The 13425-nt window shown below is 45.2% G+C and overlaps 1 protein-coding gene across 1 annotated transcript; it reads left to right on the top strand.

Moving 5' to 3' along the window:
* Positions 1-5700: 5700 nt before the first annotated feature.
* On the top strand, positions 5701-6419 carry LOC117583646 (glutaredoxin-C4). The gene has a single exon (XM_034272102.1). It carries the CDS (start codon positions 5726-5728, stop codon positions 6086-6088), a length of 363 nt encoding a protein of 120 aa, XP_034127993.1. The 5' UTR covers positions 5701-5725; the 3' UTR covers positions 6089-6419.
* The last annotated feature ends 7006 nt before the right edge of the window (positions 6420-13425 follow it).

Below are 13425 nucleotides of genomic sequence, written 5' to 3'. Positions count from 1 at the left end.
AATGCCCAGACGACAGTGATGAGCAATCTTTAACAAATAAAGCTAAACAATAAAAAGCTACAATTTTGAAGATACAAGAAAACTAATAAATAAATCAATTCTGCAGAGTTTACTAACCAAATAATTCCTGTAATTTCTTCCAAAACATAATCAAAGTAGTGCGTAATCATTTATCGTTGACAAATTCAATTTTCTGCATTTAGCTAGTTTAGCTTGTTTTTCCAGCTAATAGCAGGAAAGCTATATGCTCATCTCGGGTTATGCCAGCCACTTGAAGACATCGCCAGCGGCGCCTGTGCAGCCGGCAAGAAGTGTGTTTGAAGACACTTGTTGGCTGCCTGCCAGGGGCACAGCACTGGGGATGGCTGCAGATGATGATTATGGCAGCGATGATGATGATCACGGCCGACGACAGCATAACAAATGAACATTTAGATGAAGTTGCAGGCAATGCAATGCAATGCCAGCGGCCTCCACAGCGACGCCTCTTTTTTTAATTCTTTCTTACCCACTCAGACGGCTGGCAAGAGGGGAGTCCGAGTGCGAGTGCGAGTGCCAGTTCGAGTGAGAGTGAGGGGGGGGGGGGGGGGGGGGGGGGGGGGGGGGGGGGGCACACGAACAGAGTTTCATGAAGCTTTAATCAAGCATCAAGAGCGTGTGTACGCGTCGTGTCTCTGCGAAAAGTTTGTCTTTGACTGGCGCGACGGACGGAGTTGGTTAACTGGTCGACAACGTCATCGTGTTATTCATCATACAGAAGGGATTGCAACTGCGACTACGAATGAGAACCCCACTGTGAATACTTACTCCTCGAACTCCATGTTGAGCACTACCACTACCAGCAGTTACAGCTCCAGCCTCCAATCCTGCATTGCCTTTATTAAACGTTTGCCTGTCAGGCTCAGATTGGTACCCGCTAGTCGTAGAGTGTTAGGGGTATATTGTAGAAGTGAAGAGTGGCAGAAGCAGCCACTCCAATCTCTACTTTTATCTCTTATGGGGAATTATGATGGAATTATTTGACTATTTGGGAGACTTTCAAATAATTCCTTGTAGAGTATCCTGCAGTCCACATACATTTACCTTAAACATTATTAGTGTTTTTTGTTTGTTTGTCATTTGTTGTTGCTGCTGTTGTTAGCCTCCGCAGCTGCTGTCGGCAGGCTCTGCTGCTGCTGCAGTGCCGATGAGTTGTTGAAAAGTTAAAATGGATTTTACGCAAAAGTTTTTAATTTGCTGCTGTTATCCCACAAATCGTTGACCGTTGAAGAAAATTTCTATTCTCTCTTTATACACCCCACCCCCGCTGGTAATTAAAATCTTGAGCGGGGCGGAGGGATGATAACCATTCCGTTTTAGTGTGACCAAAGGCGGGCGGGCGCTCATTATAAACCACAAATGATGACAATCATCGATGATAGTGTGAAGAGAATTTGAATCCCATTTTGAATTTGAGCACAAACTCATTATAAACTTTAACGATTCCTTCGCATTTCCACTTGGAACAACTCTTAACTCTCAATGCATTGTTTGTGGAACTTTTCGTTGTTCGCTCTTGTGAAACACTTTCAAAAACAAATTCTCTGCACGAACCAGTTATCAGCAGAGCCGCGCACAATTTTTGCATTAAAACTTGCACAATGCCTTTAAAAGGACCAACCCACGCACAGTCTCACAGGGCTTTGAGCCAAGTCACCAGCAACGTCTAGACATTGGTAAACAAAGGACAAAAGACTGCGTTGTGTTTTTTTTGTTTGCCACTATTGAGGCGGAACAAAAGGTCTCAGGCGAAAAGTGCGTTGGAAGTTTTTCGGTTTTTCTCATGGCCACTTCGAAGTGCATAATTGTGAGCTCTGGATGTGAAGAGTTCTTTGGCGAAGTGGAATACTTGGAATAGACTAAACTGTGGCCTACACAATTACCAGTTGATGCGGGAAACCAGTATCAACATGGGATATACTGAGACAATCTTCCTCCAGCCATTCCAGCTGCCAACGGTGCTGCTTGTCTTGACTGCAACTCTCTCTCTTGGAGCCTCTCAAGTATTCACCAGGCAATTTGCAATTTATATTTGGTTAGCCAAGTTGTCAAGGAGATGCGCGGCTGCACTTGCAACGTGAGACAATTGCAACAGGCTGCACACACACACACACACACATGCGAAGAGGCATACACAAATTAGTTAAATTACAGGCGCTTCTCTTTTGGCTTAGTTGATTAGAAAAAGTGGCATCCAGGCGAGTTGTAGAGCCGGCTCCAGCAAAATCTTGGCATCTTAAGCACTCGATGTCGTCCTCTCTCTCTCTCTCTCTTTCTTTCTTTGCTCCTATCTCTGTCCCTCTGCCAGCAGTGGGGCCCGTTTTCTTTGGCAGCTTTTGCCGCTAACGAAGCTCAATTCGAGCGCCAAATTGAAATTGATTGTGACATTTGATCATGCGTTTGCCACTGCCTCTCTCTGGCCCTTGCCTTTGCCTTTGCTTTAGCCATTTCTTTGCTAAGAGACTGAAGACTGGAGACAGCGGTGGCTGGTTGTTTTGTCTCTGGAATTTGTGCGGAAAATTGCTAAAACGGTAGGCGCGCAGGTGTGCCTCCTCCTCCTGCTCTGTTTCGTGTGTCTCCTCCCTGCCACCGGGGCCATTTCCCTCTTCGTTTTCCTCATGCGTGCCACTCAACCCCGCTCAGATACGCACTGGATTAATTGGACGGATGTGCATTGGGCTGATGAGTTGAGCCCCAACTGGCAAAAGCCTGAAATGCAGCAAGCTGGTGGGCCCCTCTGTCAGAGATTAACTGAGTTTCATTTTAAAGCCCACAACAGCAGTGGCAAAAAAAGTTTAAATTGCTTGGGTGAATGGGAAAATGCCAACGAAACAGAAAAGGGGGAATGCGAGATACAAAAAAATAAAGGAAATGAATAAGAAGTGAGAGGAATTGAACTACGCACATGGATTACCGCATCAGATGGAATTAATTGAAGATATCCAGATAACAGCCAATCCAAGCATGGAAAGATGATCCATGTACAATCCATGCTTGAGCTGAAACTTTGTGGCGACTGTACCTCGACAATTTGCCTTCCGGTTACCTTGGAGAATACAGACAATCTTCATTATTCACCTGAACAACTATTTAGCCAGGCTCTGCCTCAGCCCCCCCCCCCCTAACCTCAAGAACTATGCAAAGCGACTTGAGACTTGAGCAGAACGACGCCACTCTACACCTAAGCTCATCTTGGCGAGCATTTGGCTGGGAAATCCCCACATGAATAATTACCGCGCACGCAGTTCATTTAATTTCACTTTCTGTGGGTGGTGGACGGTGGTTGCTGGCAGAACCCTTTCGCTGTGTGCCTGGAAATGTGAATGGAAATATTTAATGAAGAAATTTATAACAAAGTTTTACAAATGGCGGCAGACGGTACGAAATGGCTGCAGATGCATGGGGGTAGCGCGGGAGGCAACCAAACAGAGGGTTGGGCCATTAAAAAAATTATGAACATTAAATGTAAATTAAGCTAATCAATTAAGTCGCAATTGTGCTGAAGATTGGCGAAGCCTTCGAGTATGCAATGGCTTTAAAGTACGCACAGAGGCAGAGACAGAGCGAGGAAGGTGGAGAGAGAGCCAACTTCTGGCCCATTTGCTGCCTAACCCAATTAGCCCATTAAGAAAGGGGCCGCCTCGCACGACAAATGGCCGACATTGAAATGGGGCCTTAAGCTGGAGAGGGCAGTTGGCAACGATCAATTGAGGAATCTCCCACACTACACGCCTAACCCTTTGCTGTGCTGTGCTGTGTAGTGTAGTGCATAGCTGAGTTAATGATTGGAAATTAATTTATCAGTGGGAGAACGGCATGGGCAAGGGGCATTGGGCCATTTGCGTAGACAAATTGCTGCCAATTAGCAGGGAGAACAACGACCGACGACAAAGATAAAGGCACTTCCCGGTTGGTTCCTTGGGTGCGTTGGATCAGGTGCAGCTCCACTTAACGAACAATGGCCATCGATCTGAGTGGTGTTGAGTTATTGATACGAATTATCGTGTGCGTGAGTTCCTGTTGAGAATTACAATAGATGGAAGATTAAGGGCAGACTAAGAGTTAACTATAAATGGGAGAAATAAATTCAAATCTTGTACAGAAATTCACAGGAATATTAACATGGAATTACGTAAAACCACCTATTACCCACCAGTCGACCATCGACCTCGACTGGTTACCCCTTTCGATGAAATTCTGTAACGAGCGCCTCCAACGAACTGGAAAATTCGAGCCAAACAATAAAAAGGCGTCACCAGCGAGCCGGGGAACCAACTGCCTGGCCTGACGGCTTGAATGGGCCTAATCAAATTAAGTACTAATCCTTGGGAAAAACCGCGAACAATTTAAAATGATTGTTAAGTAAATTTCCCAAAACAATTACGATGTCGCGAGCGGGACTCTCCGAATCTCCGAGAGCAAAGTGTCGCAGGCGCAGGCGCTTGGGCAAGACATTTTCTGTAGCATGCGAGAAGGTTATTTATAGCATGCGAGTGGGACACATGGCTAAGGACTTTAGGCTTTAGACGAAGGACTTGCTCTTTACATATGTGTAAATTGTTAGCGAGCAGATGGCCATTGAACAAGACAAGACGACAATAATGAGTTGGCTTCTTCGTCTGGAAGAGGTGCCCGGAACTTTTTGGCGAAACTGCAGAAAGGATAATCCACTTAGGAGCAACTTCAGGGGCGGAGAGGGGTGTCCTGGGGCAACGTTGCACATATGCATGTGTGTACATGTGTGTCGGTAGGGGGGAAATTGTTTTATTACCCAAGCGAAGCCGCTGAGTGTGTGTTGACTGAAAACAAAGGTGCGCACAATAAATTACATTGTTACACGGAAACTTACGACCAGGACACGACAACGGACACGGACACGGACACACAAACTCACATGGAGCAACACAGACACGGACATAGTTAGACACAGACAGGGGGTCGGTCGGTTCGTCCTGGCAGGAAGTCAGCAACAAGCGTCGCGTTAATGAAAAGGATTTCTCTGCCATCTCCACATGTCTGCAGTTAGTTCTCCCGCCCCACCTCTGGATCCAGTCCATTCCCCTGCGCTTGAAGTGACTTTCCGCTTTTGGGTTGTTTAATATTTAAACTCTGGCCAGACAGTGGATGTCCCGAAGAAGGTGATGTCCTTCTTTGATGTCCTCAACCCATTAGTTGAGGTCTCAACTGCTGCATAAATAAACGCCTCAGTTCATTAGTGAGTCTCCGCCCCACAGCCTCGCTCGATTCTCAATTCGGAAAAGGGTTTACGGCTCTCTGCGGTTCTCTATTCCAACAGTTGCTGTGGTCGCCTTTGAGGCATTAAAGTGCGTGAAAGTGTCATAAGCGAGAGGAGGGAATGGTTGGATTTTATGACAGACCACAGTAATCGGAGCTGCAGCCCATTTGAGACATAGTTGGGTTGCTGTTTGTGGGTTTTCCTTAAAAATTAATGATATTTTAATCGATTTTGGGATGGAACAACTTTGAAGAGATTCCCCCAGGGGAGCAGTAACCTTTGGAAACGTTCCAAAAACACCAACGTATCCCAGCAATCCCTGCTGTCAGTTGACAAGAGTTTCACTTAAAATCCGTCGGAAAATCATTGCTCAAAATTCAACTAATTCTGTTCTCCATTTGCCATATTTTCTTTGGACTGTGTGCACAGTTAGCCAGCTGGTTCAGTTCAATGGGTTCAGTGGTCAGTCAACTGCAGACACCTGCTCTGTACATGAACATGAACATGAACATGAACAGTCCGCAGGCGCAGTTTGTGCGCGAGACAATCAGCGCTCACAAGGTGGTGATTTTCAGCAAGAGCTTCTGCCCCTACTGCAGCATGGCCAAGGAGCAGTTCCGCAAAGTGAATGTGAATGCGACGGTTATCGAGTTGGATCAGCGCGACGATGGCAACGAGATTCAGGAAGTGCTCGGCGAGATGACGGGTGCACGCACTGTGCCGCGATGCTTCATCGATGGCAAGTTTGTGGGCGGCGGCACCGATGTGAAACGCCTCTACGATCAGGGCTTACTGCAGAAGTACTTCCAGTGATACACCGCTAACCAGTGTTCCAAACAATTCAACTGCGTTCTTTCTCCTTAAAAAGTATACACAAACAAACATTTACAACAACCCATTTGCAAATGAACAATTATAAATGACAACGCGGAAGCAGGCATCCCGTGGCGTGGTCAAGGCCTGGAGCGGAAACAATAATTGTCTAAGAGAAAAAGGAGCAACTCTCAGAATCCACCCAAGACTTTGTTTGATGTCTGAAAACTACAAGCAGCAAAGTACCTCCTTCTGTGTACCTCGTTTCAAATATCTGGGTCGAATCCGAATTCCCCCATAAGTGAATAAAAAGCAAATGGAAATCCCTCAATTGATTGCAGTTGATTTATTCTGCCTTTGTTGAACTTGCACATAAAATTGCTTGCAATTTGTTTTGTCGTTTTTGGTAAATTGTTTTTTCTAGATTTTCCATTTGATAGTCGCTTTAACAATGTCAAATTACTGACACACACTCAACTGAAAATTGCTCGCAGGTGCAGGTAAACGGGAAAAAAACGCCAGTGCATACGTGTCGTATGCGTAATTTGGCTTATCGATTTTTTGTTGCTTTCGGGTTCTTTCTTATGGGTTAAAACCCGCGCACAGCCAGAAAGGATTGATTGTGCAAATTGTTGAGCAATCCTTTAGCCTTACCATTGACTTTTTAGCATAGCTTTAGTATTACTTTCACTGATAATGCTTTAGGAAGAACAAATAATAATTCTATGAATTGTTGTCTATTTTTCCGGACACTTTTCAAAGTATTCACGTCTTTTTTATGGTTGAGTGACACTCACACTTCGGACACTCCCCCGCTCTCGAGCACAGTAAACTTTTGCATGCAAAAAAGTGCCAAACTAACCTTTGGCAGAGCCAAAAGGTTCTACATTGTAATCTACTTAGTACATTTCTTTTTGATATCCAGTAACTTAGTAAGTTGGTGATAACGTTAAAGCAGTCAAATTAGCACATTTTGTAGTACCTGATGCTGGTTTAAAATTGGAATACAATCTGTTCAACTATGTTAAGAATTTATGTTTATTATTTTAGAACGCAAAATATTATATTTGCAACGGGTTTCACTCAGCCTTTTGCTGTCAAAGACTTTCTCGTTCAAAGTTTTTAAGCTGCCAATCAAACATAGAGTATGCCATGGTTCGACTAAGACTGGTTTACAATCTAAAAAACTGTAGTTGTTGGACGTAGCCAGCGTGAAAACTTGTTATGGCCAGCAGCACGAAGAGCATTTACAACTTCATTGAAATGGAAATTCTTTTATGATCCCCAGTCGCTGGGCCATAATTTCTTACATTTTTTTCCTGTTTCAGCACACAACAAAAACAAACAGAAATGGTGTGTTGCAGTGGCATATACATAACTTTGTTTTAATTTGTTGAAGGATGGATGAGTGCGATTGCCACTGACGGACTGACGAGGCTAGCGCCTGGAGCTGACTGGAGCTGCCGTATCTGTGTGCCTTAATAAAAAATGCATTTGGCCGGTTGATTGCGATATTATCTACTTGGCAGATCTGCCCGGGCAGCAGCAACATTGTCGCGCCACCTTTAATGGCCAGAGATTTAATGCACAGACATTTTTTAATGGCTAATTTAACAGGGCGTGGCCGAACAATGTATTGGCCCCTCCCAAAATTGCAATGGGAAGAGCATTCCGTCTTCCAATAATAATTATCAGTGCGTTCGGCTCTCTGCTGTATAAAGAAAATGTCTAAAAATTTATTAGAATTCCCTCCTGGCAGACAAGTTGGCCGTTGGGATAGTTTCGTGGCATCTACTGTTCGCCGCTCGCCGCTCGCCGCCTAAATTTGTGGCAGCCAGACCCTGGCTAGACCAGCAATATATCATATAGTTGCCCCCTAGAACTCTGTCTGCCCCGATGCATGTGCATGAGTGCATTTGTATCTGTGTCTGTGTCTGTGTCTGTGTCTGTGTGCCTCTGTGCAGTGCAGCTTCTTCTTCGCCTGTGATGGACGATTTATTAAGCGTTTTATTATTAGTTTTCTCGCTTGGTGGCTTTTGTGGCATTTTTGATTACAAATTCCGGGCATCAAGTGTTGTAATTACCAAAAAAAAAAGAAAAAGAAAGACCAACCGAGAGAGGGAGCAGATATTCCATTGTTGGAGATTCTTTTTTGCGGTTTCCAAAAGATACGAGATGGAGGATTTAATAAATTCGCCTTGCTGCGGGCTACCATTTTTCGTGGCAGATGGCAAATGCTTAGCAGACTTTAAAGAGTGTTATGAATGCTTATTAAATATATGTATTCCCAGACCACTTTTAATAATTCAACTAATAACAACCCACCAAGCTGGACGAGCTTTGCCCTGTAAGAGCGGCTAGAAATGTGTTAAAATTTCTCAAAACGACACTCGCACGTAACATGTCATGCCAGCATGTAATTATATTAGTGGCTGGTTTCTTTGTTTTACACATGCCATCCCCGAACCCGAACCCAAACCCTCACCAGTTCCCAGCCTTGTCCGGCTGTTGGCCATGGCCATGCAACGGAGATCTTTTCAGGCTGATAAAATACAGCAAGCTGGGCCGGTCACAAGTTGGTCACCAACAGCAATTGGGGGAGGCAACGCACGTGTTAACAAGGATGCGATATAAAAGTAAAACAAAAATTAAAGGAACCAAGTAGAGCCAAGTGAGGAAATAAACCCTAGAATGACAGGAAATATGTGTGCGTGACATTGTTACTGTGGCTCTGGCACCGGAAGCAGCACTGGCTGCCTCCTATTGTTGCTATTTCTGTGAACACGAAGGCAACAGGATATACAGAAAAATGTATGCTACCTGGTTGAGGAATGCAGCCTGACAGCATTGACATGAAACGGCAAAACCCCCAGGCTAACGACACACCAAAGGAGGAGACGAGATTTCGAACTGCAAACTGATATCCCTTGATGTTGAAGTAATTGCATTAGGGTTAATGTTAATAAATAGATAAATGCATGCCTTTTGTTATCATCTTTCATGCGATTCTCTCACCAGAGCCCAAATCATAAATTAAATATTAAAATCATAGAATGTGGCTGGGGGCTGGGGGTGCTGGGGCGTTGCCACAAAACTTTGGCCTTAACTTTCAGCCCCCAACAATTGGCAGTCGCAACTCCCCTTGGGATGATCACCCTCGTAATTTGATACCTTGCGATAGCGTTTTAGCTAAACTTTCAACTTTTCGGGCCATTAATCAATTAATTATGTATTTTATGAATACTTTAGGATGGAGATGGGAAGATGGGGTATGGCCATCATCGCAGTTTGATTCCCAGGGAAATTGAGCGTTCCGAGCGGAGTTTACCTTAACGCGACCGCATGAATAATTTAGCGAAAATGTTTGAGGAAAAGAGTTATCCTTGACTCGGATAATAAGTTGAGACGAGAAAAAAGGGATAATGAGTTTGCTTCCAGGGAGTTGGTTGTTCATCAACTTTCTAAGGAATAAGCAATAAGAGCATAAAGCACAAGAAAGGCAACACAAAAAAAGCCACCAACTTTCCGACTAATTAATTAAATGCGCTATAAAAATGTTTGCTGCTGCTGGGTGCCATGAAAAGTTTCAGCGCAGTTACGGGACTTGAGAAATGAGCACCAAGAATATTCCAACATCAGCAGCAGCAGCGAAGAGTGCACGACGGCCAAGTGCTCAAAGTTTTTCGAAAATGTTTTACCAAAAAATTATGCAGGTGTTTTGCCTTCCATTCTACATTCTACATCCCCGCCGTATTGACAATTTTTTGTTTGCCCTCTCACGATAAGGAACAAGTTTTTAATGAGTTTGCCAAATGCCGCGAAATGCCGCGAAATGCCGCGAAATGCCGCGAAATGCCGCGGATAACTGGTGATGATTTGTAGGCAGTCGAAAGTTTCGACTCATGCGAAACGTTTAATTTATTCGTATGTATGTATAGATTTTCAAGCTCTCAAAATTATTGTATTATTATATTTATTTTGGATTTGAGCCTGGATATTCAACAACTGATTCGCCTGTCCAATGCAGCCTCTGGTCCATTTGCAGCTCCAGGTTCATCTCTATAAAAATCGCTCATGTGTCAGCAACATCCACGATTGCTGTCAATGAGCAGAAACTCTGAGCAGCTGGATCCCTCCACGCTATTCAATAAGCGCCCCATTGCAAATACTCCACATCCACATCCGACATCCCGCAGGTACACGCACTCCATCACATGCGTACTTACACACACACACACATAAACATGTACCTGCCCCACACATTAATGGTCAATTTCATTTCGATTTGATTGTGTGCTTCTGGGTTGGACGAAGCAAGACGACCACAGGACAACAGACCGAGGCACAGACGCTTGCAACTTACCGCCGCCTCCTGGGGAGCGCGTTTGTGGCGCTCATTGAATTCCTTCAGCTTCACCTTCACCTTCACCTTCAGCTTTACCCTCAATCCCCCCTGCGAAGAACCTCATGTGGGTTTGTCAAATTAGCGCATCGTTTGTTGGCGCTGGCAGGGCACAAAAGGAATTGCAGGAGAAAAACTTGTTAACTTTAAACCAAGTGCCCTGCCTCACTGGCCATTTCCGTGCCACTTGTAAGTCGCAGCGGGAGCGCTGGCGGTTCAAAGATTCCAATGCAAATTAAATAATGGCCCATGAATTTGTTGTGTCGAGGACTAGCACTTCAATTATGTACCTAGGCCATGACAATTTCATTCTGCTTTCCAATATGCTTTCCATCCCATTATTTTGCCTATTCCTCCCTGGGCACACATCCATGGCATCCACTTCGTATCGTTATTTGATGGCATCGCACAGCCGTTGCCATTCATCAAACTAGCGAATGGATATTACTTCATCGAGTACAATATTAAATACTTGAACGGAACGAACATCGAAATTGTCAACGAACAACAATCGAAACGACCTCAAAGTGGGCCCTGACCGGCGCGTACGGTTGCCAGAGGGGAGAGAGCTTGAAACAAAAGTAAATTGCAATAAAAGTTTTGTAATTGACAAACGGACAACAAACAAAACTCCACTTCAGTTGCCGCTGTGCTGGACAGCAGGAAGAGCATCGGGAGGAGAGGTGGAAGCACCAGGAGTAGCATCAAGAACACCAGAGCTCAGCATCGAATCGTTTTTGGGATGTGGTTAGGCGGCATGGAGGAGGTAGAGGATGTTCGTCTGTTTTTGTCCCAAACAACAAAAACCGATGCTGCCCCCGAAAAACAGGAAGCGGCAACAGCAGCGACAAAAACTGTAGGAGGCCCAGCTCTGGTCCGGGGGAGTTCCCCCTTTAGTCCCATTCCCCATTAACTAAACCAGTGGCTGGCCTGGCCTGGCCAGGCCTGGTTGTCTCATCATTTCGTACATTTGCGCCCGCATATTGACTTTGAGCGGGGTTAGGGGTGTGTGGGCAGCGCACAAACGATTCACAGATTTAAGAAATAAAAGTTTAGTGCCCCAGCGAGCAAATCTGCCACCAATGCCAAACGGCTAACCCACACAGCCAGACATAGACTCTGGAAACAAACACAGACACGGGCACAGTGAGGACCAGGAACAACAGGGAGTTGCTGTACCCTCTGTCAAAGCAAACAAAAGACGCGTCTGTGGTTGCACCTCCCACCTCCAGCTTCCTGCTTCCTGCTTCCTGCCCGCTGGCTGTCGAACGCAAAATGTCGTCGGTGGTTAGGACTTTGACTTGTTTGGTGCCAGCGACAGCATAGAATCCCAATCCAAATCACAGATTCCGAATCAGAATCAGAACCAGAACCAGGATCGAGAGAATGGTAGGTAGAATGGCTGCTGGGCTGGTTGGATGCTTGACTGGGCTGCAGGGCTCATTGGGTACGAGTAAATAGACTCACTCGATCCGTGCCAAACAGGGGACAGGGGACAGGGGACAGTTGAGTTAAAACCCATGACAAAACAAGCGAAATCAGCTTAAGGTGTTTACTAAAGTTAGCCTTCAACTAAGTTACTTGCATACAAGTGGCATGCCACTTCCAATACCTTTTCATCTCTTTTCTGTGCGTTAAATGCAATTTAAAACAATTTGTCAAAGAAAAGGAAAAGCAAAGAGAACGAGAAACTCGCAACTCGCAGCTCGCAACTCGAAACCCGAAACCGAAAATGTGAAAATGAAAATAATAATGAAAAAATGAATTATGAACTTATAGTAGACGCGACAGAGGTCCCCAAAGGACCTCCACACCACTCCCTTACAGTTGTGGTACGTGAGTGGAAAGCGAAAATTGTGTGGCATAAAAATGCGATTGTGTGTATGTTAAGTTTGGCACGCGCCACGCCTACAATAAACCGCAAAACTCATAAGAGTGGGTTGCCAAGGCGATAGAGATAGATATAGAGATAGAGATAGAGCCATAGTGGCAGTTGCCCCGCTGCCCGCTAAAGCAGGCAACATATTTCACAGTTCGAGGCAGATGGCAGCAAAGAGAAGAGGACAAAACAGACCCCAGGGACGACAGTGTGCTGCTGCTCTGTGCCATGGTGTGGCCCGCAACTGTCAGCACACGCCTACACTCATAGCGTGCCTGTTGGCCACAGTACGCTCCCAGCTCCCAGTTCCCAGTTCCCAGCTCCCAGTTCCCGATTCCCCTTTCCTTTCAAATTGGGCGAGCATTTTGACTTATGAGCGCTCTGGGCGTAAGTTATACTTAACTACATGCCGCAAAAGTTTATTGCCATTTCATGTGCCATTAAACACAGCAGAGGAAAAGAGAAGGAATGTGTGTGGTTGTGTGTGTGTGTGTGTGAGCGAGGAAGATGACAAGAGGCGACACCGAAACGGCCTGCTAATCTGTTGATAAATAAACAAGATGCACATTTTGATGGCTTCATTCCACCACGTCCCGCAGAAAAAACTCCTCGAGTGAGGAGTGTAACAGTCGTTGATAAATGTCATGGCATTTCTACCTGTGCCAACAATGGCCACACTTTTTCACCAGCCTCCCTCTCACTCCCACTCCCACTCCCACTCCAACTCTTACTCCTCTGCTCATTCTCCTGCTTCCGCTCTTCAGTCATGCTGCTCACGTCGCTGGCACGCAAATGTGACCAGAGCTCTATGGTTGTAGCTTTGTTTTTTTGTTGCCGTCATTCATCACAGTCAGAGAGAGAGAGACAGATAGTGGGAGAGAATGAGAGAGTGGGGTAATATTTAAATAAAGAATTGTCACTTTGACACGTCTGGAGCGTGCCCAAATGGTTACCAATTTTCCACACACCACACTCCAACTCCATCCTCAACCTGGTGACTTTTTGATGGCTTATTTATTCATAGGACAATGCATTGATCTTCACTTAGCTGTTTCA

The sequence above is a fragment of the Drosophila guanche genome, unplaced genomic scaffold (assembly GCF_900245975.1).
Source record: "Drosophila guanche unplaced genomic scaffold, DGUA_6, whole genome shotgun sequence".
NCBI lineage: Eukaryota > Metazoa > Arthropoda > Insecta > Diptera > Drosophilidae > Drosophila > Drosophila guanche.
This window is presented reverse-complemented; position numbering and strand designations above follow the sequence as displayed.

Excerpts from the sequence above, each read along its gene's own strand:
- LOC117583646 (XM_034272102.1), top strand. The coding sequence starts at position 5,726 with ATGGGTTCAGTGGTCAGTCAACTGCAGACACCTGCTCTGTACATGAAC.